Source organism: Sinocyclocheilus rhinocerous, unplaced genomic scaffold (genome assembly GCF_001515625.1).
Source record: "Sinocyclocheilus rhinocerous isolate Xijiao unplaced genomic scaffold, SAMN03320098_v1.1 scaffold1615, whole genome shotgun sequence".
Taxonomy (NCBI): domain Eukaryota; kingdom Metazoa; phylum Chordata; class Actinopteri; order Cypriniformes; family Cyprinidae; genus Sinocyclocheilus; species Sinocyclocheilus rhinocerous.
This window is the reverse complement of record NW_015645292.1, coordinates 1501029-1524995: the sequence shown is the minus strand read 5'-3', so window position 1 is coordinate 1524995 and position 23967 is coordinate 1501029. Positions and strand designations below refer to the sequence as shown.

Below are 23967 nucleotides of genomic sequence, written 5' to 3'. Positions count from 1 at the left end.
AAAAATTAACATTCTGTCATTATATCAGTTGCAAACCTGTACGAGTTTCTGTCTTCTGTTGAACACGAGATATTTTTAATAATGTGTAGCCAAACAGTTGACGGCACCCATTGACTTACATAGTATGGAAAAAAATACTATGGAAGTCAATGGGTGCCGTCAACTCATTCTTTAGAAAACACCTGAAAGAAACTCATACAGGTTTGGAACAGTGAATACATGACAGATTTCATTTTCAGGTGAACTCTCTCTTTATTTCAATGCATCCTGGTGACATTAGAAAAAAAAAAAAACATGTTTGTTTTAATTGATGTGTTGGGTTTCTGTACTCCGTTCACAGTTTTACAGCAGCAGAATTACACGGGTCTCTAGTTTAACTTCCAGTTACTAATTCTTTGTTTTTCAAAATGCACAATCAAAATTCTTTAAACAAAAGTTCAAAAATCAATCACTGTTGTTCAGTCAAACAGGATTATCTGCAGCGCAGCTTCAGTCGGAGATCATTCCTGATAAATGTGTTATTGTCCCACAGCATGCATCGGTTCTGCAGACGTTAGAGATTTGAGAAATACTCCTTCTGGAACTTCTGGAAGTCCTTCTCAGTGAAGACGGATTCCTCCTCCGGTTTGGAGGCGGGCGGATCCGGCCGATGACAGGAGCGCCGCCCCGAATGCTGCTGGACGATCTAGAGAAAACACACCAGATATCATATAACATCCTCACTGACAGAGCGGGAATCTGCTAGTTCTGCCGCATGAAGCTGAAGGAGATCAGACCTTTCCCGTGTCTCTGCTCTGTGTTTTATGATCAGCGGCCAGGAAATACTCCACATTTGACTTCAGCTGACTCTTCTTCTGCTTCTTTCTGTATTCGTCTGAGGAAAACAGAAACATTCATCAGGTGGGACTGAGAATCTGAAGCAGAACCGGTCGTAACGTTAGTGATAGTGTTAGTCTGCTCAAACTGAACGCCTGCCGCTTCTGTGATCAGTAGAGTGAATGAGCAGGTCTGAGCAGGCTTTAAGTAGATTTGAGCAGTTTTGAGCAGGTTTTAAGTAGGTTTAAGCAGGTTTGAGGAGTTTTGAGGAAGTCTGAGCAGGTTTTAAGTAGATTTGAGGAGCTTAAGGGAGTTTTGAGCAGGTTTTAAGTAGGTTTAAGCAGGTTTGAGCAGGTCTGAGGACTTTTGAGGAAGTCTCAGCAGGTTCTAAGTAGGTTTGAACAGTTTTGAGCAGGTTTGAGGAGCTTAAGGGAGTTTTGAGCAGGTTTTAAGTAGGTTTAAGCAGGTTTGAGGAAGTCTGAGCAGGTTTTAAGTAGGTTTAAGCAGGTCTGAGGAGTTTTGAGGAAGTCTCAGCAGGTTCTAAGTAGGTTTGAACAGTTTTGAGTAGGTTTGAGGAGCTTAAGGGAGTTTTGACTAAGTAGGTTTGAACAGTTTTGAGTAGGTTTTAAGTAGGTTTAAGCATATTTGAGGAGGTTTGAGCAGGTCTGAGGTGTTTTGAGGAAGTCTGAGCAGGTTCTAAGTAGGTTTGAACAGTTTTGAGTAGGTTTTAAGTAGGTTTAAGCATATTTGAGGAGGTTTGAGCAGGTCTGAGGTGTTTTGAGGAAGTCTGAGCAGGTTCTAAGTAGGTTTGAACAGTTTTGAGCAGGTTTGAGGAGGTCAGACTTACCCAGAGCAGACCGGATGTGCTTGTCTTTGACCGTGTTTGTGCTCCGCGCTGATCCTCCGGGTCGCTGCAGCCGCCGGATCCGCCTCTGAACGCCCTGTTTATCGGTGCTGATCTGCTCCATCAGCGCGGGCTTACGAGAGCCGCTATTCTTCTGCTTACGCTTCACTCCATCTACAGACACAAGCACATAACATCACTTTTTATAGATATCATTCTGCCTACATACCCAAACAATTACAAACTCTTTGGCAAAAGCGATGCACTAATTAACTTACCTTTCTCGCTAAATAATTCAAGTCCTCTTCGGATCACGGATGCTGACATGATCAAACTGATGAACGAGGTGAAAATAAATGTAGATAAATATAGAGTACAAGGAAGCGTTCAGTGTTTACGTGCCATGTGAATTCAGCGAGTGCGTCACAACAAAGGCTCGGGCAGAAACACGAGCGGCGGCAGCAAAGTTCCGTGTTTGAAGTGTTGAAATAAGTTTCTGAACATATTTTGTTGATTTAATAGGCCATTTAAAACGGTCTGTTGAGTATGGTCCAATATTTCTTTCTTTCTATTTCATCGTTAATATAAGCTTTTGTAATGGGTCAGATATCAGTCATTTGTTGACCTCTGCTCTGATAAAAGATGATTCATATGAACATCCCAGTGTCTCAATAACTCTTTCCTCATTTGATAATCATCTTGTGATTGTTTTTAGCTCATCCAGGGATTTTTGACAGCAGTGTTGTAAAAACAGTCCCTGACCCGTGTTTGTTTGCCTCTGTCCAAACTTTCAACACAGAAATGTCGAAACGAAAGAGATTTTGAACATTCATCAGGTTACTGGTGCAGAAACCCAATCCTTTCCTTTTTAACGACTAAAGCTGGTTTTATTGAGATTTTGGAGACTGAAAACACGCATCTGGAGTCTGTAAGTTAAAATGCTTTTACTTTTAACGAGCAGTTCATTTAAAGTAACACAGCATCCAAGAAATCATTGATTAGTTATTAATTTGAATGCATTCATAAACGGACAAATACAGTAAATAGATTTATTTTGTTTAAAAATGTAAATGCAAATGCTTAAATGATTTTAAATGCAACTTTTAAAATGCATTCAACAGCAGTTGCAGATTTCGGTGCTAATTGTGGTATAAATGGAGGATTTAAAGCATGAATTGTTACTCTCACGTGTTAGTCTTCAGTAATTCGGTACTCTGATGTTAAAATGTTCCTTTAAACATAAAATAAATATACGACATATTTATAGCCTATCATAACTTGTTTGTTGTCACAAGCAAATTACGAGACTTACGAGGTCTGTGTCTATGATAACAACACAGAAGTAGTTTTACATGTGTGTTGTGTGTGTAATACAGTGTTTTTATACAGTCTATGACACGCTGTGTTAGAGCAGACGAACACGGCGCATGCGCAGCAGGGGGCGCCAGAGCGACAGAGTGTGTGTGTGTGTGTGTGTGTGTGTGTTTGTTTGTGTGTGTGTGTGTATGTGTGTGTGTGTGTGTGTGTGTGTGTGTGTTTTTGTTGGAGCTGTAGTAAAACCACAATTACACGATTTAACTTATACAAAGCGTCCTGCTGGAGCTCGTAATCACAGCTGGGAGTGTTCCCCCTGACCAGCAGATTCATTTCAATGTTCAGGAGTTGATAAAGAAGCGCTTAATTTCGACAGGGCGTGAAATCGACTCTGTTTGTTTGTTTGTTTGTTTTTCGGTAAACGCAAACAAATCCATGTATTCAAATGTGAAGGTAGCTGAAAATACAATCAACTTTTCATTTTTTAAACTCATAATTGGTCTTACAATATAAAAAGATTGTAATTGTAGCCTAACTACTGAAAGTTTCCATAAAGTGTTACTAGTTTTGAAAAGGAAACGGAATGTTTCTTCCCTCAGGCAATCCATCTCATGAACACTTAACAATAACTGTGGAACACACACTATTTATTCACTCATACACTTATGTATCTAACACTCATACTCAGTCTACACCTCAAAGTTGCACATAATATACCTGTACATACAATTGTCAATTTATATATTTTTATTCCTTATTTACTTTTTCTATTTTTTTTATTTTTTATTATCTGTGTTTTTTGTTCTGTCACTGTCATTCTGTTACACTGTGGAAGCTTCTGTCACGAAAACTAATTCCTCGTATGTGTAAACATACCTGGCAATAAAGCTCATTCTGATATCGACTAAGTTATTAGAAAACATATATGTATGATAACTATACATTCACCTCTCTGGTTTTATCATTATTTAGCTAGAATCGCCGAATAACGTCATAAAAAGACTGTTTTCGAGTCTCTGATGGAAATTTTAAGGAAGAAAAGCGGGGATTTTTAGAGAAGCTCTTCTGAGAGAAACAGACCGCAAGGATTTTACCCTTTTATTTTCTTCAAACACAAACAGAGAGAGAGAGAGAGAGAGAAAAGGGAAACCCTTAATCTCGAAAAGCTCGAGTGAATCAGTGATCTGAAATGTCGCTTGTGGTGAGATGAAGGCAGCAGGTCAGTGCATTCCTCTATATCGGCTCTGCTCGGTTAAAAGCTCGGGCAGATGATTTCTCGGGAGAATGTAGATGATTTACTGAAGAGAAGCGCTGCAGCCGCAGCCTGATGCAGAGATGATGATGGTGTTTGATTAGAGCATGGAAAACAGCAGAGGACAGAGAGAAGGATGTGACAGCAGAGGTGTGAGGGACTGATGGAGGATGTAGCGGCTCTTTTCTCGTAAACACACTCTGTGTGTGTGTGTGTGTGTGTGTGTGTGTGTGTGTGTGTTTGTTGGAGCTGTAGTAAAACCACACGTTTTTTTCCGACCTCAATCTCTAGATTACCAGTATCTATCCTGTTTTACTTTAGGCCTGCTCAACTTCATCAGAAACTCTTTCACTTGTGGTTGATGGAGGTTTTTTGGGGTTTGACTTCTTGTCAGATGTTAAACTGGTTTTGTAAAATGGGAATGTGTGCCCATTGGTTTGTCATTATTTGTCACGAATGTTTTTGAGTTGAACAGAAACTCTTTTACTGGCAGCAGAAACACACGAGCGTTTGGATCAGCTGGACCTGATTAATAAACCAGACTAAACCAGACTAAATTAGTCACTCCTGCAGTGATGGAGGAAGCGAGAATAGCGCAGTATTTTTGCTTAAATCATGTTGGAGGTCATTGTGAAAAGCAGTGAAAGATTCTCTGGTTTCAGTTTCACCTGTGAATTTGGGTCTCAATTCAAAGATTGAAATTGGTCCGAAATGACAGAAACCCAAACGAAACTGCATCTACTTTCATAAGATCAATATTAAAATATCTCCTCGAGCATGTTGTTTGTATGCAGATGTGTGTTATAAATGTGGACTCTAGTTGAGTTCATTTCTGCACTAAAGGTGTTCAACAGAATCACTGAGTTTCTGCCACATCTCCAACAATGTCTGACTTCATGGATTTGCTGAGGCAAGTCAGTTTAATAACTAGCATTTTAAGTGTCCAAAATGCAAATGCTATCATACTTTTGCATAACTTGACAAAAAAGTACATCTTGATTGAAATGCCACTAAATATGAAAATGTTCTATTTAAGTGATATCTACCTGGATTTCACTCAAGTTTCACCTTAAGCTCTTCACTAATGTTCAGGGTAAAAGAAGAAAAACTTGATTAGTGATTAGTGGCTTTGATGTAATAGATTTAAATGATTCATATTGGTTTTAAGACCTGATCTGGCAAAAACGTACCAAACAAACGGAGAATGCACTGCTCATTTTCTGCCGGGACGTTATCCATGCATTTTACAGACTTTTCTGTGAACCCTAAAACGCAATGCAATGAAGTTCAAAATTCAAAATACAGGTAAAACACCTGTAAAAAACAGAAATTGGAAAATCATATCAATGCAGTACATTGTGCCCTATTTTTATGGATACTGAAGGGAGAGCTGCATTATTCCTTGTATTAGAAAGCAGAGATCACACTTAGTCACATGGTTGATGCATAATTTGATGATTATAATCTGATGAAATAACAAGACATTTAAAAATGCACAGTGCTGATAAACCCTGATGATTCAGGCAGTCTTCACCGATTGGTTGAGGAGTGTTTTTTTCATTAATGGTCAGAATGGAAAAATGCAAGAATTCGATAATTTCTTATTTTATCTTCTGGATTACTTCACCCACACCCTGAAACAAGCTATATGATGCCATCCAGTCACGTCACCTTTATTTCTGCAGTGCGTTTTGCAATAAAGATTGTGTCAAAGCAGCTTCACGGTGATAAATAACAGAACCAATTATGCAAACAGATTGTGTCGTAAGTAAACATGACCGAGGTCTGTGTGAGGTGTTAGGAACTGCTCTATAATAACCCTTACAAATGCAACTCATATCAACTTTAAAAGTGACAGACATGTAGATGTTCGTAAAAGATGTTTTCTCTGTTTTGGGAGGATGGACATAGACCTTATTCAGCTATTGCACTAAAATTGGTTGATACTTTACTATATTTTAGGGTTGGATCATTTTATTATTCATGCAACAATGCTTATTACTATAATAGTTCTCAAGCATTTCTATATGATAAAGAATACCGCAGACTTCTTCATTGCCAGCGTCTGCATATTTGGCATATTTCATGCAATACTGTAGTATTATTATGCTGCTGTTTTTCATAGCATTGATGCAGTTTCATACGGATAATATCACAATGATTATTGCATTTCTCTTACTGAATGCGGTGTCCTGTCAGCAATGACGTGCTTGTGCTCTCTTTGCTTTTTTGTGATTATACTGTCAGTTTAAGTGCTGGTGATGCAGCGTTGCCAGGTATTACTGCGGTAACAAACTAAAATAATCCCCCAAACGCAAAATAAACTGAAATAAGTTAAAATCCTTTGTTTTGGAATTAAGATAAAGATATATAAACCGCAACCACATTATTTGAAAAAAAAAAAGCAAGTCCAAAGACGCTTATAATAGCTGGATCTGGCAACACACAGCTGGCTACCACCGAGGCTGTAAAGTCAAGTCAAGTCAAGTCAAGTTTATTTGTACAGCGCTTTTCACGATACAAATCATTGCAAAGCAACTTTACAGCAAATTAAGTTTCTACAATATTTAGTGGTAGCTTATCAGTGGTGACTGTCAGTTAATGTACATATGGCAATTATTATATTTTGAATGCTTGGCCAAAGATATGTGTCTTTAATCTAGATTTAAACAGAGAGAGTGTGTCTGAACCCCGAACGTTATCAGGAAGGCTATTCCAGAGTTTGGGAGCCAAATGCGAAAAAGCTCTACCTCCTTTAGTGGACTTTGCTATCCTAGGTACTACCAAAAGTCCAGAGTTTTGCGACCTTAGGGAGCGTGATGGATTGTAGCGTGCTAGAAGACTAGTAAGGTATGCTACCACGTAAAGCAGCTCTGAAACACAATAATGTTATTATTCAGATCAAGTCAGTTCAGTGCTGATTCATTAGAGTTCAGCTGTAATCAGCTCTACGGAAGATGATCGTTCAGCCTGATTCCATTCATGTGTGTATTCTCATCTGATGGCATCAGTGTGCTCAGACAGAGTGTAATGTGGCTGATGAATGATGCAATGCTTCTACTCAGAATGGCTTTACTATGAAAACTGATGCAATCGATGCCAGTTCTGACGTGCGTTGCAGGTTGGAATTAAACCACGCCATGCTGGTTTGTTCTGGTCAGAGGAGAACTGGCCCCCCGACTGAGCCTGGTTTCTCCTAAGGTTTTTTCTCCATTTCTGTCACAGATGGAGGTTCCTTGCCACTGTTGCCTTTGGCTTGCTTAGTTGGGGGCACAATTTCTGGCAATATTGTCGACTTGATTGCACACACAATCAGGGCCGCTGCTGGCTAAATGGGTGCTCTAAGCAGAATGGTGTTGTTGTGCCCCTCCCCCAAATATTATGGGGGAAAAAAGTCAAAACAGAACTTTAATAAAGCATAAAAGTAAATAAATTGTAATTAAATTGTATTATTTACAAATTACAATTGTAGCTCTACAGCAAAAACAAACTAAAATTACACGCATTAAATAAAACATTTTAAATGAATAAATATCAAAATAAACAATAATAAACTGAATCAAAAATCAACGGCAGCGTCTATGTGCACTAAGTGAAAAAAACATATTTTCTTAGCAATAGATGCTATTTACACTAAGTATAAATAGCAGTATTTTCTTAGCCGTATGCTTTACACTAAGTGCAAATAGTTATAGATTCCATTTACACGATGATAAAATAGCAGGATTTTCTGCAATTTCATTATCTGCACTTCACTATTGTGGTCAATTATAAAACAGTATGCAATAATAACGTATTGAGTGTAAATTATAATTTTAATTCAAATAAAAAAATGTGTGCCACTTTATTGGGACAATAAAGCCCTCCCTACACCTACCCGATGCCTTATTTTCAACTTTTCGAGTATTTCCTTCATTTTTATTGAAAATAAATGCCTTTCCGATGCGCTATGCGATTTGAAAAGGGAGAAAAAAAAGTTCGGCAAAAGGCGGATTCGAACTCGGGTCGATCGCGTCAAAACGACTACGTGCTACTGCAGACTGAATCAACAATGAACTGCCTTTAACTGATAAAGTGACTGTTTTCTATTGTCCTCTTGCATTATCAGCTCACTGTTAGACTCTGTAAAGCTGCTTTGACACATCAGTACTGTATAAAGCGCTATAGAAATAAAGGTGACTTGATTGAAATGTTTGAAGAAGGCTGAGATCGCATGTGTGTTTGTGACGTCTGACTGAATTCTGGTGAGTGATAAATATGTGTCAAACTTTCCTTATGAGCGCTAGACAGTGTTTGAAGTGAACGGACACGTTAGTTGTACTTCCATATTAGATTCAGTCACTGGAAGGAGAGCAGTTATCGAGGTAAGGGTAAACCGTATCGGACCTGCTGCACACAGAGAGTCAGAGATCATGCAAGGATTCAGATTGCAGTAGTGATGCTGGGAGAGATGGGAACCGTTCTGGTGTAGCTGATGGGATCAGATGAGCAGATGAAGAGCGGGTATTAGATCAGTGTTTTAGGGCTGTTCAGCAGCTGTTTGTATCTCCTGTGCTTCTGTCTTATTCTCCATCTAAATCTCAGGATAGCAGCATATGCGTACACGAGAAGAGGCCGTCTACATTTATTCCTGTAATGTTGAACCGATAATGCTGTCGGCTTCACAGAAACATTCTGCGCTTAAACACAGGAAACAAATGAGAGGTTTTCTGAATAATGGATCAACTTATCTGGAAATCACATCAACTGATATCAGCATTAACTGACACGGACTAATCATTCAGCTACTGATGGAGTTTTGTTTTCTGAAAGAGTGAAATGAGAACATCGCACCTGTTTCTGCTCAGACTCACACTGACGAGAGAGAAAAACAGGTGCAGCCTCTCAGATAGATGTGCGGTAAACCTTCAGCGACAAGAACACAGAGATCGAGAAAACAGAACAAGAGAAAGATAGATAGATAGACAGACAGACAGATTGATGATAGATAGATAGATACAGTCAAAACTAAATTTATTCACATACCTTCCACACGTTATCACAGATTATTCGCTATAGTTTAGAAAATGGTAATAAAATATGACAAGAACGCAGAGTTGAATGATTTTTGGTCCCACATTTTTATCAGTTTTACTGGTAGTCCACTGTATGAACAAGTTTTGGGTATAATATGTCACAGTTTTTAATTTATTTTGCTCTCCTCGCTTACATAAATGAACTGTAGTGTCCAGCACCCACTAGTAACAAAATATCAAAAAATTATACCTGGTGTCTGTATAATTTTTGGTTTGACTGTAGATAGATAGATAGATAGATAGATAGATATTTACTAGAGCCGTAAAGGGGTTTCAGGAGCATAACCACAAACTGTGGTCACTTCTCTCATTTAAAGCTTCTCGGAAATGTGAGGCCCTGAAAACACACACACACACACACACACACACACACACACACACACAGTGAGTTAGTGTGTTGTAATGAGTGTGTTGTAATGAACAGGAGAGTGAGGGAGAACAGCAGTCTCCTCCTACACGCTTCTTGTTTCCTGCCCTGATAAATGTCACCACAACAGCCCAGCGCTGGCTTAATCCATGACCTGTTTCTCTACCTGTGTGTGTGTGTGTGTGTGTGTGTGTGTGTGACAGGAAGGGCTGCGCTCTTTTAACCCTGCAGTGTGTGTGATCTCGCTCTCAGATGGGAACATGAGCAAGTGACATCGCGACGCTCAGCGCTGGGACGTCTCCGCTCCACACGTATGTAACACGCTTTTATTCACTCTGAGTCTCTGCACACACCTGTCAGCGCGAAGCTTCTGCTTGAACACTTGAGTTTTTAGACAAAAATCAAGTATGTATGAACTCTCTATACAAAACTCTATTTTGATGGAGAGGATGATTTGAAATGAATGAACATCTGATGTAATGAGGCAGCATCACCATCATCACATGTTTCCCTTCAATGGTGATTAAAGCTCAAATATAATATGATAAAATACTCCCAGGCCATTTGTGTCATTTCCAAGTTTTGAACATTTTTCTGAAATATGAGTGTGTTGATTTAATAGTTAACCCTAACCAAAAACTGAAGTGCTGATATTTTTCTTTCTTTCTTTTCTCCATTTTATTGATGATTATTATTTACAGTTCATTCAAGCAGGAAGCAAAGAAAATCAAAGACTTTCAATCAAAGATATTTCAGAGCACACATTGTTAATTATAGCGTGTCCCATCGAGTCTGTCACGCGCTCATTCAGAAGTGTGTTCGGTCATGTGGTTAACGGCCGTGTAGCGGTACTATCGTGCTCCGAATCACACGTTAGAAGCTCTGTGTCTCATATCTCTGAGTCTGTGGGTGATGATCTGTGTATTTGCTCTTTCTGTCTGTGGCTTTGGGTTTTTCCACCTGTCGAGTGTGTGAGCGTTGGGGGAAGGAAAATGAATGCGAAGCTTTATTTGTCATGTTCTGTGCGTTTTACAAGAAAATAAGCAACAATTACACATGTGATAAATGTAGGTCTCTCTGTCTCCCACAGATTTCTAGATGCATGCTGGGACGAAAACGCCATCATGCAGACTCTGGCTATTATGATGATGATGATGATGATGATGCCATCATATTCAGCTCTTGCAGATCAAAGTAAGAACTCCTGACGGGCTTTGTGTTTGTGTTGTGATCTGTATGTGTGTGTTTACTAAGTTTGTCTATTTGTCTTGTTAGCGGTTAAATCTGACAAAACCAGCTATACAGCCGTTACAGGGTAAAAAGTAACGGTCCTACTACTGAGCCTTGCGGTACTCCATAATGAACTTGTGATCAATAAGATACTTTTCATTTAGTTCTACAAATAACAGTCAGATACATTTGATTTGTTAAGATTGATCTCTTTTAATAGATTGGTAGGTATAGGGTCTAACACAAGTGAAACACAAACACACACGCACTGTAAATGTGTGTGCTTTTCACTTAAAGGTTTTAAGTGCTATAATCAGGTCCCCGGTGCATCTACCAACCAAGGAAAAAGTTTAACCCAGTAACTTTGTTTTGGGAAGCCTTTTTCTGCAAGCGTCTGAGAAAACGAGCACTTCTGCGTGAACTTGTGTGTGAAAATGAGAGCTTAGTTTAGTACTCACATGCTGTGACAGCCGCTTTCTGTGCGTGTGCTTCGGATGTGTGTGCTCAGAAAACCATATATCAGAAGTTTAAACTCATATGGTTTAAAACGCATGATTTCAGCGCCATAAACATGAATCAGAACCAAAACAGATGTTTTTCAGCAGGTGCGAGCTGTAATGCGGCAGCTCTATTCTGGAAAAGGGGGCGGGGAGCAGCAGCTCATTTGCATTTAAAGAGACACGCACGAAAACAGCGGGTTTCTGCTTCCACTGAAAATAGGCATTTTCAAAATGAAATAATAAATGATCTGTGGAGTATTTTGAGCTGAAACTTCACAGACACATTCTGGGGACACCAGAGACTTATATTACATATTGTAAAAAGGGGCATAATATGTCTCCTTTAAAATCAAAGGTTCTTAATTGGCATTGATGGCTCTATGAAAAACCTTTAACATCCAAAAAGATTTCCATTGCAAAAAAAGGGTCTCTAAAATGGAAAAAAAGGTTCTTTAGATTAATAAAATAAACATGGTTCTTTTATGATGTCTTTTCTGTACGGTTATTTGGGGACCTAAAAATGGTTATTCTGTGGTATCACTGTGAAAACTTTCCAATCTTTATTTTTAGGTTGAATTGCTGAAATGTTGCTCTTTCTCTAGGTTTAAAGTGTCAAAATGATTTCCACAACACCTTCACATGTGTTTGGGACACCTCAAAACTGGACGTAATCCCTCCGGTCCGACCCGAGACCAAATGCTGGATTACTGTATCAGTTGAGAAGACGTAAGGAAGAATGTGACTTCATAATGTATTTAGCTTGTGATTAAACAATCAGCCTTTATATTGTACAGGATCCAGAACTCATGAACGTGGAACAGTTTTCTGTTGCTTCTTTAGTGTCTAAAGAGTTTTATGTTCCTTTCTCTTAATTCTACGGATTGATTTATTGGTTAGCTTGTGAGGTAAAAGTAGAAAAATAAAATCTAAAGTGTATGCGCTTCATTTTTATATGTGAATGATTTATTCATTTTCTATGATTTCAGATGGCAGGAAAAAAATAAGGCGGATTTGATCGCAGACCCGATGCAGCCTCACATACGCTCTGCCACCGTGGTCTTTGAAAGCAAGGTGACTGATCCCACTTGTTTGAGTTCATTTGATGTCTTGTTGATCATCCAGCATTGAGTTGAAACCCGAAACAAACTTGTGACGCGCCATACAGATGCATTGTTTCTTTCTTTTCTGCTGCAGAGAGGTAAAATGTCATTAACGGCCGAATTACATGAAGAAGTCCGGTGTGAAAACTACACAAATCCTGTGGCTGAAATAGCAAAACATATGGGACGTGATAGTGGTGAGTCAAATATAATAACTCACACGGACACGTTCTGGAACCGAAGCTGGAGAGTGTGTCAATCACTAATGTTTACATGTGTGAAGCAGGAGTTCATTAGTGAGCGAGAGACACTTTGTCATGGCTTCTGTTCCTCACAAACCTGTTCTGGCTCCAGTCTGAGCTATTGCTCAGCTCTGATAACTGTTTGCTTGAGCGATCATGTTGTGTTTCTGTGTGCAGACGTGAAAGTGGCTCCTGCTCAGACATTGGAAGTTCATGGGATCAATGTTTCTTGGAGTTTCGATTCTTTAAAAACTTACTTGCAGCCTGAGTTTGGGGTCCAGTACAGATCTGCTGCTCAGAGCTGGAAGGTGAGCATATCAACCTCTCTTATGTCCACCTTTTTTATTTTTTCCACAACAAAAACTTCACTTTTGACAGTTGCTTGTACATGATTTCTGAAATTGTGGCTTCTTTTTTCTAAACTTTACACACACACACACACACACACACACACACACAAAACAATATGCAAAGCATCACACATCTCTTGCATCACAACTCATATAACCAACAGATGATTAGCTTATTCACACTCCAGTTACACACGGATGCCAAACACGAGAATCTTGTGCATGTTCAGTGTGCTCACAAATACTGTGTACAGCATATTCAGCAATAAATACAAAGGGTGGAAATCATTTCTTTCTTTCTCAAAATGAAGGAAAGAGCTGTAAGTGTTTTCTGATGTGAGCTGTAAGTGGAGGGAATCAGTAAATGAATGTCAGCGTTTTCCAGAACTCCATGAGCTGTCAGTGTTGAGTGTCTGTGGAGAAAAGTGTTCAGTGTGTTGCAAACGTTTTGTTATACAGTTGCAAGCTGATAATGTGCTTGCAGTTTTGCTGACTTGGTTTGAGGAGATGTGTTACTAGGAGTGTGTCTCGAGTACTTTAGTGTGTAAGCGACTGTAAAACAAACTGTAATGGTTAAAGACAGAGGATGTTTAGATGATGTGCATCTGAAGGCAGATTCAGAGCCGTCTCACTGTGACTCTGTCAGCGTTCATCACAGCAGAAATGCTTCATTCTGTCAATGTCTGTGTAGGATGTGGAGGACCTTATCGGAACAACTACAGAAACTCATTTGAAGCTGCAAGAGGAACGTTTGATCTTAAATCAGCAGTACGTGATCAGGGTGAGAGTCAAGTATCAAGAGAGTAAACTGCCCAATGCTGAGTGGAGCGACTGGAGTGAAGAGTACAGCTGGACATCTGCTGCGGGTCAGACGCCCCACACACCAGGTAACACACACACTCACACACACACACACACACACACACTCACACTCACTCACTCACACACACACACACACACACACACATTCATGTGTTGCCATACGCTAACGCTCTCATCTGCCTCTTCAGAGATTCTCCCTCTGGATTCCTTGGTGGCAGGAATCACGCTGACGGGAATCACTCTGGCCATCATATTAATCTTCACCATTCTCATCAAGTGCAAGAGAATCAAAAGGTGAGTGATCACCTGTGAGGAGTCTTCAGACACACTCACACCACAAACAACAGCTACAACGATAACCTCAACTAAACGATTACCATAACGACAGCGATAACTATAATGTTGCTAATAATAACAATAACTATAATGACAACGATAACTATAACGATAACTATAATGCTAATAATAATAACGATAACTATGATAATAAATATTATGGTGACAGTAACTATGACAACTATAATAAGAACTACTATAATGATAAATATAATGACAACGAGAACAATAATGATAACTATAAAGCTAATAATAATAACAGTAACTATGACAATAATTATAATAACAATAACTATAATGACAACGATAACTATAACTAAGCGATAACCATAACGACAACGATAACTATAATGCTGCTAATAATAATAATAACAATAACTATAATGACAACGATAACTATAATGCTAATAATAACAATAACTATGACAATAAATATAATAACGATAACTATAATGACGACAGTAACGATAATGATAACTGTAATAATGACTAACTATAATGATAGCTATAATACAATAAACAATATCTATAATGATAACCATAATGATAATGATAACAGTAATGATAACAGTAGCTATAACGATAACGATACCAATAATAACAATAACTATGACTAGAATTACAATAACTATAACTATAATGATAACCACAATAAAATAAATAACTATAATAATAACTATAATGAAATGATAACAGTAACTACAGCTATAATAATAAATTACTATAAAATACCTTTATACTAACTAGAACAATAACGCTAACGATAATAACAAAAACTAACTATAATGCAACGAAATATTTAACAACTGACTCACAATTATCCCTCATGACCTCAAAAAACGATTGTAAATTATTTATTTAAACGAGAACATGTCAGGTTATACGAGAGACATTACATCTGTTACGATCTGTTACAAAGTGTGTTTCTGAGCTCAGAATGACAGTATTGGGCCACAGGAATGTGGCTTGTTTCAGGGTCCAGAAGAACGGTTCCACGTTTATTCCTGATCCCTCCAAATTCTTCGGTGATCTGAACTCGAGCCACAGAGGGAATTTCACGGTGAGTCCCTTAATGCAAGTTTAACTTTGAAAAAAAACATATATCGAGACTTTATAGCTGTTTTTCCCATCCCACAGCATCTCTTGGTTTTAAATGAAAAATGTACTCCGTGTGATTGGCTTTCCGCCCTTTGTATTAAACTATGCTTACATACATGATGCTGTTTTGTTTATAGTTAAGCAACTTAATTATAATTGGTTTATAAACATTATTTTAAACATTATGCACGTTTTTCCACAGATAGTCATGTTATCTTATGCTTTGAATAAACGTGCATTTAGATGTGCCCTCTTGTGGCCTCAGAAGCCAAAAGCTTTTCTTCATCCTAACTGAATTTATGCATTTTAAATTCGAATATAATTCGAATTTTTATAAAATTTAAGTACAAAATTCAAATTTAGTTTTTCAGCCGTTTTGACAGCCCTAGAGTCCCGTGCGTCAGATAATCAGACATACGTTAGCTTTCGTTCTGTTCTGTTCTGTTCTGTGTGTCATGACGTCTCGTTCTCTCCATCAGTCTTGGCTGGGGTCGGTTTTAGCGCACGAGAGCTTCATCAGAGCGGACGCCGAGTTCATCAGTCCGGTCGAGGTCCTGAAGCTGCAGGACGCCTGCGGTTCCCCAAGCACACGCAGAAACAGCGGCAGTCTGCAGGAGGACACATGGGACAGCACCGCCAAATCCTCCAACTTCTCAAACTCCACCTACTTCATGTCCCAGAGTTCCAAGGGGCCGAGCGATGCTCTGGAGCCCTGCTCGGTGCACTCCTCCTACGGGCCACCAGGGGGCGGCAGCGGCTCCGAGACGCTTCCTCAGCGAAGCGCCGACGTCTCTCGAGCCGCTGGAGAGCTGGAATTCTCTCTGAAGACGCTGGAGAAGCTGCGCCAGGACATGCAGAGTCCAGATTCAGGTTTCGCAGGCGGAGCCGAGGACAGCATGGAGGAGACGGAGCTGCCCAGTCCTCTGGGCTTAAACCTGCCCCAGGATCTGCCCGCGCCGGAGCCCTGCAGACACCCGCTCCTGGGCCTTCAGCGCACGATTCCTGGATTAGACCTGGACCTCCAGAGCTCCTGTGGGCTGATCGAGCCCTCTAGTGGCGATTACATGCCAGTGAAAAACGTGCAGAGTTAGTGTTGAAGGCCAAAACGTTCACTCAGCAGTGGATATGACGTTATCAGAGCGAAGCACGCTTTGGGCTACACAGAAATTGACAAGCTTAGTCTGTAACTTCAGTGAAAATGAGAAAGCTTGAGAGTGAGTTTTTGTGTGTGAACTGAAGTGCTGTCTGTCAAAACATGAGCGTTCGTTCTGCTCACCCTCATGACTTCCACAAACGGAGATGATTCTGCTGGAGTGTCTGAGTCCATTCAGTGACCCACAGCTGCACAGAAAGAGTTTCGCTGTTTCAGTTCCACACACGAATGACTTCGAAAGACTAGATTCATATGGACAACTGTTATGATACCTATTCGTGACCCTGGAGCACAAAACCAGTCATAAGGGTCAATTTTTCAAAATTGAGATTTGTAGATCATCTGAAACTGAATAAACTATCTTTCCATTGATGTATGGTTTGTTAGGATAGGACAATATTTGGCTGAGATACAACTATTTGAAAATCTGGAATCTGAGCGTGCAAAAAAATCAAAATATTGAGAAAATCACCTTTAAAGTTGTCCAAATGAAGATCTTAGCAATGCATATTACTAATCAAAAATTAAGTTTTCATATATTTACAGTAGGAAATTTACAAAATATCTTCATGGAACATGATCTTTACTTTGGTAAAGTAATTTTTGGCATAAAAGAAAAATCAATAATTTTGACCCATACAATGTATTGTTGGCTATTGCTACAAATATACCCCAGTGACTTAAGACACATATATCGTTTGCACTTTCATTGCATGGAAAAGAGCAGCGTGAACATTCTGCTAAACATTTCCATTTGTGTTCCACAGAAAATAGAAAGTTATTCAGTTGCTGGTTGCACTAGTCTTAACAGTTAGTCATCTAACTTTGTTCTTCAAGAACGGTCATAACTTTTTAAGGGCAGATTGGACTCATTGAATCCGAAACAAGACTGATTATCACTCGGTTAACTGGTTGTTAAGACCAGAGTCTGCCAGGTTAGGAATGACATGACGGAGCATAAATGATGAGAGGAGTTTTGGTGACTGCAGGTGGTTGACACGACGGGATCTGCTTCTGTGTGCTGTTGTATGAGCAGGACAATGTGAGAGTCACTCCTGATCTCAGCAGGTTTGTGTGACGCAGATGCAGTCTCAGAACGAGCGCAGGATCTGCGGGCGAAACCAGGCGAAACACAAAGCACCGCTTCCTGTTTCTTTTCACTAAAATTCTACCATTCAGTTTACATGGAACGACTCCAAGGAAAACTAGATGTTTAGAAAATTATTAGTTTCAGGTGAGACGATTTATAACATTCTTCACCCTGAATATTATCATCATATATAATTTCTATTTTTAAGATGTTTGGCAGCAGGGACATCAAGGCTAACATGAGACAGAAACACACAAGCAGAAGTGAAACGTTCTTTTGAGCAGCTTGGACTTATCACGGTTATTGTCATTTTGTTTATGATATTTTTATATACCATTTCATGTCATGTGTTTGATTTTTGCATTGAAATGTATGTTGAAAATGATGTCTTTGTTGAATGTAAGAGAAGCCAGTAGTTCTCAGCAATTGCAAATAATATATTAAAGCATCTTTGTGCTCAGACTGACTGTTTCTGTTAGTATGGGTCAGAAAAGCCTTTTTTTTTTTGATGGACACTCAACAGCATTGTTTCTCAGTGCCACTAAAGTGAATGACAACAGATAGATTTCTCCTTTCTTAGGTATTACAGACCTATGAGTGTTATAGTAGAAACGTATTTGCTGTGTGTCAGGGACTGTATGGGGTATGGCAAGAAATGTGTTTAATAAAAAAGGTCATTGTTGCAAAACAGAAATATAAATTGCAGCAACCAAAAGAAATCTGGTAAAAAAATTAATTTTGGGGACGGAATCATGATGATATTATCGCACTGCAGAGATGAATGTTGAATTATTTATTTTTTTATAAGAACCCCAGAGATGGCTTTGTAATGTACTCCAAAGTGATGCATCCCAACTGTGTTTTTCTCAGCTGTTTCTGAGATTCGCTTGAATACATCGTGGACGGTGGACAAGTAGAAGCTTCCTTGAACAAGTCTGGTTGAAAAAAAATGTCTTTTCACAGGTTTAATATGGGTAATTGGTGACTATAAATTAATGAGTTTTAAATTAAATAAAATTGCAGTTTCATGGAACTGTTTGATCCTCGTGCTTAGATCCTATCGTACACTATAGCTTAGGATAAAAGTGCTGATTTGTAATGGAAAAATACACACATAATCATAGATGATCAAGCATAAGTGTAAAATTACAATGAACAGCTAATGCATTGAAATGCATGAACTGAAGTGGCAAAATGTATCACTCGAGCAGAGTTTACTTCTGTCCAAGGAGTGAGTCCCAGAGGAGCATCGCGCGCACAGGTGAGACCCGACACAGTGACGTCACGGGCGTCGCGCAGGTGAGCGCGTGTTGCCGGGCGTTGACTGTTGTTAAGAGACCCGTTATTCATATTCTCACACAATCTCGCGTTTAAATGAAAACTGCGGCTGCCGTGGACTGTCCTCAGAGCAGCCGATTATTGATCCGCTGCGAACTTTGGACCGACAAACACTGCGACTCCCGCAGAACATGTGAAGAGCCGAGCTTGTGTGAGTCCTGCTAAGAACCACCAGAATCGGGACCGAGAGTCTGTTCACGGAGCCGAGGATGAGCGCGAGATAACGGTCCGGTTCGTGATGGAGCTCGGGAACCAATTCAGATCGGATCCGAATCGAGACACTGTGAGAGAGAGAGAGAGAAAGAGAGCAGTTTAATCAAACATTACCGCTGCACAACAGCACCTGAGAGAGATCTCTGGAGTGTTTCTCTCAGTATTCCCGTGTTTTGTGTTTATCCACAGGTTCCTCGCGCCGATCCGGATCAGACCCAAAAAAGGAGGAGGAGCTTCCCGAAATGGCTGATTGGCCTCATCTTCACCATCATCATCCTCGTCTTGGCAGGATCTTCATCTCTTATATGGTACTTTCTGGGTGAGGAAAGAGTCACACATGCGTTCAGCACATTCAAGTGTCAATGTAGCGAAACTAAAACTAGTTAGTAGTGGATTATAGAAGATGGGAGAAGATGACAGAATCAATTTACTGTTAAAGTGAAACATATTGACAGAGGAGTTTAGTTCAGGAAAACAATGCATCTGTTATGTGTGTGTGTGTGTACATACTCTACACACACACACACACACACAAACAAACACACACACACACACATATATACATACACACACACACACACACAAACACATATATACATACACACACACACACACACACACAAACACATATATATATACACACACACACATATATATATACATACACACACACACACATATATATACACACACACATATATATACATACACACACACACACACACACACAAACACATATATATATACACACACACACATATATATACACACACACACACACACAAACACATATATATACACACACACACACACGTCATTACTGCAAAATACTAAATAAAAAACTTGAAATGTTTTACTGAAAAACAGAATCACAGTCAGAGGGATCCAGCTGATGTACACTATATATATATTTGTATGTGTGTGTGTGTTTGTGTTTGTGTGTGTGTGTGTGTGTGTGTGTGTATAGAGTACAGGGTGTGGGTTCTGGAGCCGCGGCTGGTCCAGCAGTACACAGCCAGTGTTTCTATACTCAATCTGAACTTCTCTGTCAGTCTGTCGAGCCACGAGAGCTCAGAGTTCAGAGCGGCGTCTGCGTCTGTGCAAAACATGGTGAGTCTGAACATCACAGTCCTTCCTCTGATCAAACCAGCACAACACAGCTGGAAAACCAGCACGGTTTAGTCAGGTCAAGCTAGCACACCACCGATACAGTTAACTCTAACTAGCTGTTTTATACTAGAACATGTCATAATAGGCAAATCTAACAACCCTGGTCTGGATGATCTTATAGAGAGGAATCCTGAGAACTGCTGCTGGTGAGTTTGAATGCACAGATGCACACAGAACGTGGTTTGTTTTCTCTCTGACAGGTGGAGAAGCTGCTGAAGTGCACAGACCTGTCCAGATACTTCAACTCCACGGCGGTGTTTGCGTTCGGGTGAGGAGCGCTGCTCTCCGTCCCTCTGTGTTTCATGAGCGGAGGTCTGCAGCATCTTCATCTGTTCCTCTGGTGTTCCTGTAGGAACGGCAGTGTGGTGGCTCATCTCTGGCTGCGTCTGTCGGTTCCTAGCAGTCGTGTGGAGACGGTGAGCATCCAGCGACTGAACGAGAGTGTGTTCAGAGAACTGCAGCGCTTCAGCGACGCTCAGCAGATCAGCAGATACGAGGGTTTCCATCTGCTGCTGCCCTCGCTCAGCTTCACCGGTAACATCACCTTCACACTCAGTCAGACACATGCGTGATAACTTCTGCTGTGTTTTTGTTCACTTGTTTTTACTGCTTTGTGTTGATTTGTGTTTTTCTACTTTCCAGAAACCCACCCCAAAGTTATAGATCTTTTTCAAGCTACATTTGGTATGATTTTGATTTTGTTTTGTTTTTTCTAATTTTGCGGTGTGATTTTTAAAACAATAATTCAAAGGTTTTAATTCATTTTCACGCATTTTGATCACATCTTTTATATCAGTTTTGATAATAAAGTGGCATCAAACAGTATTAAATCACACTTGAAAATCATTTATTAGATCACAAAATTCACATCAGGTGTCATTTACTGCAAAGAAAGGCAACTAGCACACTTTACAGTCAGAGCATTTGATTAGTTGGGTTTGAGCTGCCAAATAAATAGATGTAATGCTGAAGATGAAGACAGTCAGGATTGTGTTTGTTTGTGGTTGATGTTGATAGTTAATGTGATTTTCTGTTAAGTGAATTGGCTTCATACATCCAATAAAAACCACCAACACACCAGCTGAGTTTGTTCGTTCATAGGAAAACAAACTCATCCTGATCTCAGATGAACTGAGGGTGAGCACATTTACAGCTCATTTTCATTTTTGGATGAACTATTCCTTTAACAAATATAGGAGTTAGTTAACCCTAACTAGTCGTGCCGTGCTTTACCAGTGGTAATATTCTGACTGTCCACCCGAACATCTGGAGACTCGTCAGTCCCGAGTGTTATTTCCCCTGAAAGCCTCTGTCTCCTCACAGACTGCTATCGCTACACGTCTCTGGTCTCGGCGGAGCCGGTGGTTCTGGAGGGGCCGAACATGCAGCGCTCGTCGTGTCTGTGGCACCTGAGGGCCCCTGCAGGCTCCCGGCTGGAGCTCAGGGTCGAGTGGCTCCTGAGCGAGTGTCGCGACCGTCTGATCATCTACGACTCGGTCACGCCGACAGACTCTCGTCTCATCACCTCGTGAGACTCGTACTCATCTCTGGTTCACATCATGCGTGTCACACGCACAGATTCTGATCGAGGGTCTCGTCTCTCTCAGGCTTTACGGCTGCAGTCGGTACGAGCAGACGGTGCAGCTGCTGTCGTCTGCTGACTGGATGACGGTGGTTTGGAAACAGGGTCTGTACAGTTACAAGGATCCGTTTTCACTGAGCGTGCGAGCCTGGCCGGACCAGGGTAATGCATCACTAATGAATAAAATATTTCTGTATTTTTATTATTTTTCAATTTTTTATTTATATTTTAATAATTTTATTTATTTGTATTTTTTGTTCATATTTTCAATATATCTGTATTTTGAATTATGCATTGCATTTTGTTGTGTTTTAGGGTTAAAGGAAATGTCTGTACACCTGTCCAAGTTTCATTACTCTACAGATTTTTTTCTTACAATGTGGAACTGATGCAGATTGAATAGAGATTTCATTACTTCACTGTAATTCTTTTGTCTGGAGTGTTGTTAAGCGATCCTGAGGTTTTGTGTTTGTGTTACAGATTGTTCCTACAGTGTTGTGTTAGAGAAGACAGACGGTGTCCAGGGCATTTTACAGACGCCCTTCTACCCCAGTTATTACCCTCCCGACACCAACTGCACCTGGATCTTCACTGTAAGACTGTCATCAGACAATTCAGCGCATTTAAAGGGATAGTTCACCCAAAAATGAAAATCAAAAATTTACTCACCTAGTATTTACTTAGTGATGGATTTGTTTAGTTATATGATTTCCTTCTTTCAGACGAATCCAATCTGAGTTATATTAAAAATTGTTCTGGCTCTTCCAAGCTTTATAATGGCAGTGAATGGGTGTTGACATTTTGAAGCCCAAAAATGTGCGTTCATCCATCATAAAAAGTGCCCCACACGGCTCCGGGGGGTTAATAAAGGCCTTCTGAAGCGAATCAATGCGTTTGTGTAAGAAACATATCCATATTTAAACTTTATAAACTGTAATAGCTTCCGCTTACTGTCGTACGCACGTTCACGAGAGAGTGGCGTTCCACTGGATGACGTAGGCGTAGCGTAAGCTCTGGTGAGAATATGCTAGTCTCGCGAGAACCGAGTTTTGTTTACAGCAAAGGAAAACCAGTCTCCTCTTGGCTTATATCAAAATCCTCCGACATTTTTCTTTACAAATCCTTGTTTTGTACTTCTAATTTGTGACCGGTGTTTTGTTTTGCTCTCTCTACGCTACGCTTCAGAAGGCCTTTATTAACCCCGCAGAGCCACGAGGAGCACTTTTTATGATGGATGGACGCACTTTTTTGGGCTTCAAAATCTCAACACCCATTCACTGCCATTATAAAGCTTGGAAGAGCCAGGACATTTTTAAATCTAACTCCGATTGTATTCGTCTGAAAGAAGAAAGTCATACACACCTAGGGTGGCTTGAGCGTGTGTAAATCATGGGATAATTTTTGGGTGAATTATCCCTTTAACTGGACTTACACGCTTTAAAGTCGACATGAAATCAGAATTGACACTATTAATTTTCTTAAAGGGTTGAAATGTAGCTTTCCTGTAGCTCAAACAGTAGAGCATGCAACTAGCAACAATTGGTGTAAAATGATTTTCATTCAGAAATTCCTCGTACATTTCACAAATCATTACAAAGAAGCAGCAAGTAGCATTGCATTAAATGAGAAATTTTGAAATAGAAAGACTGACATATCATTTTCTTGGAAAACATACTCCAATAATCTTTAAAACACTGAAAAATAATTTACAGCGCTGTGAATGTAGACTGCAGCTTCAAGCTTTCGTGCACTAATATATTCAGGTCTTCTGAGGTCATATGACGCTTTTCCAGTTGTTTTTAATATGCATGAGTTGTAACTGCATGTGAAGCGGGAATCGGCGCAGTGTTTCACAGAAGAACTAAAGTCAGGCTGACTGTGTCTCTGTATCTGTGTGTTCAGGTGCCGTCGGTGGAGTTCGGTCTGACTCTGTCCTTTGAAGGATACGAGCTGAACCGTGCCAGTTACAGTCAGACCTGCACACAGGGCAGATGGAGCATCCAGAGCCGCAGGTCAGTGTGTGAGTGTGAGTGTGTGTGTGTGAGAGTGTTTGTGTGTGTGTGTGTGTGTGTGTG

At 40.0% G+C, this 23967-nt stretch overlaps 3 protein-coding genes across 4 annotated transcripts in view; 2 read left to right on the top strand and 1 right to left on the bottom strand.

Annotated features, from left to right (window-relative positions):
* Positions 1-105: 105 nt before the first annotated feature.
* rps19bp1 (ribosomal protein S19 binding protein 1) lies at positions 106-2104 on the bottom strand. The gene is made up of 4 exons (XM_016509439.1): positions 1939-2104; positions 1664-1834; positions 777-874; positions 106-685 (listed from the first exon to the last, which is right to left on the bottom strand). The coding sequence occupies exons 1-4, from the start codon at positions 1985-1987 to the stop codon at positions 554-556; spliced, it is 450 nt and encodes a 149-aa protein (XP_016364925.1). The 5' UTR covers positions 1988-2104; the 3' UTR covers positions 106-553.
* A 38-nt stretch (positions 2105-2142) lies between these two features.
* On the top strand, positions 2143-16904 carry LOC107705913 (interleukin-2 receptor subunit beta-like). Of its 2 annotated transcripts, XM_016509437.1 has the most exons (12): positions 2143-2195; positions 2460-2588; positions 9872-9979; positions 10759-10862; positions 12001-12124; positions 12385-12469; positions 12593-12695; positions 12918-13048; positions 13782-13977; positions 14101-14206; positions 15206-15308; positions 15826-16904. In XM_016509437.1, exons 4-12 carry the CDS (start codon positions 10793-10795, stop codon positions 16435-16437), a joined length of 1530 nt encoding a protein of 509 aa, XP_016364923.1. In that variant the 5' UTR covers positions 2143-2195; positions 2460-2588; positions 9872-9979; positions 10759-10792; the 3' UTR covers positions 16438-16904. The 2 variants fall into 2 exon arrangements, with proteins under 2 accessions (XP_016364923.1, XP_016364924.1); XM_016509438.1 differs by lacking the exon at positions 2143-2195 and having other exon boundaries at positions 2557-2588; positions 9921-9979.
* Positions 16905-18380: 1476 nt separating this feature from the next.
* Positions 18381-23967, top strand: part of tmprss6 (transmembrane serine protease 6) — a 12278-nt gene continuing 6691 nt past the window's right edge. The window contains exons 1-10 of the mRNA XM_016509436.1: positions 18381-19210; positions 19330-19459; positions 20108-20250; positions 20511-20578; positions 20663-20844; positions 20953-20994; positions 21634-21838; positions 21918-22054; positions 22373-22485; positions 23795-23904. Of these exons, the coding sequence (XP_016364922.1) occupies positions 19166-19210; positions 19330-19459; positions 20108-20250; positions 20511-20578; positions 20663-20844; positions 20953-20994; positions 21634-21838; positions 21918-22054; positions 22373-22485; positions 23795-23904 (1175 nt within the window). The 5' untranslated portion in view covers positions 18381-19165. The remainder of the gene's footprint in view (positions 19211-19329; positions 19460-20107; positions 20251-20510; positions 20579-20662; positions 20845-20952; positions 20995-21633; positions 21839-21917; positions 22055-22372; positions 22486-23794; positions 23905-23967) is intronic.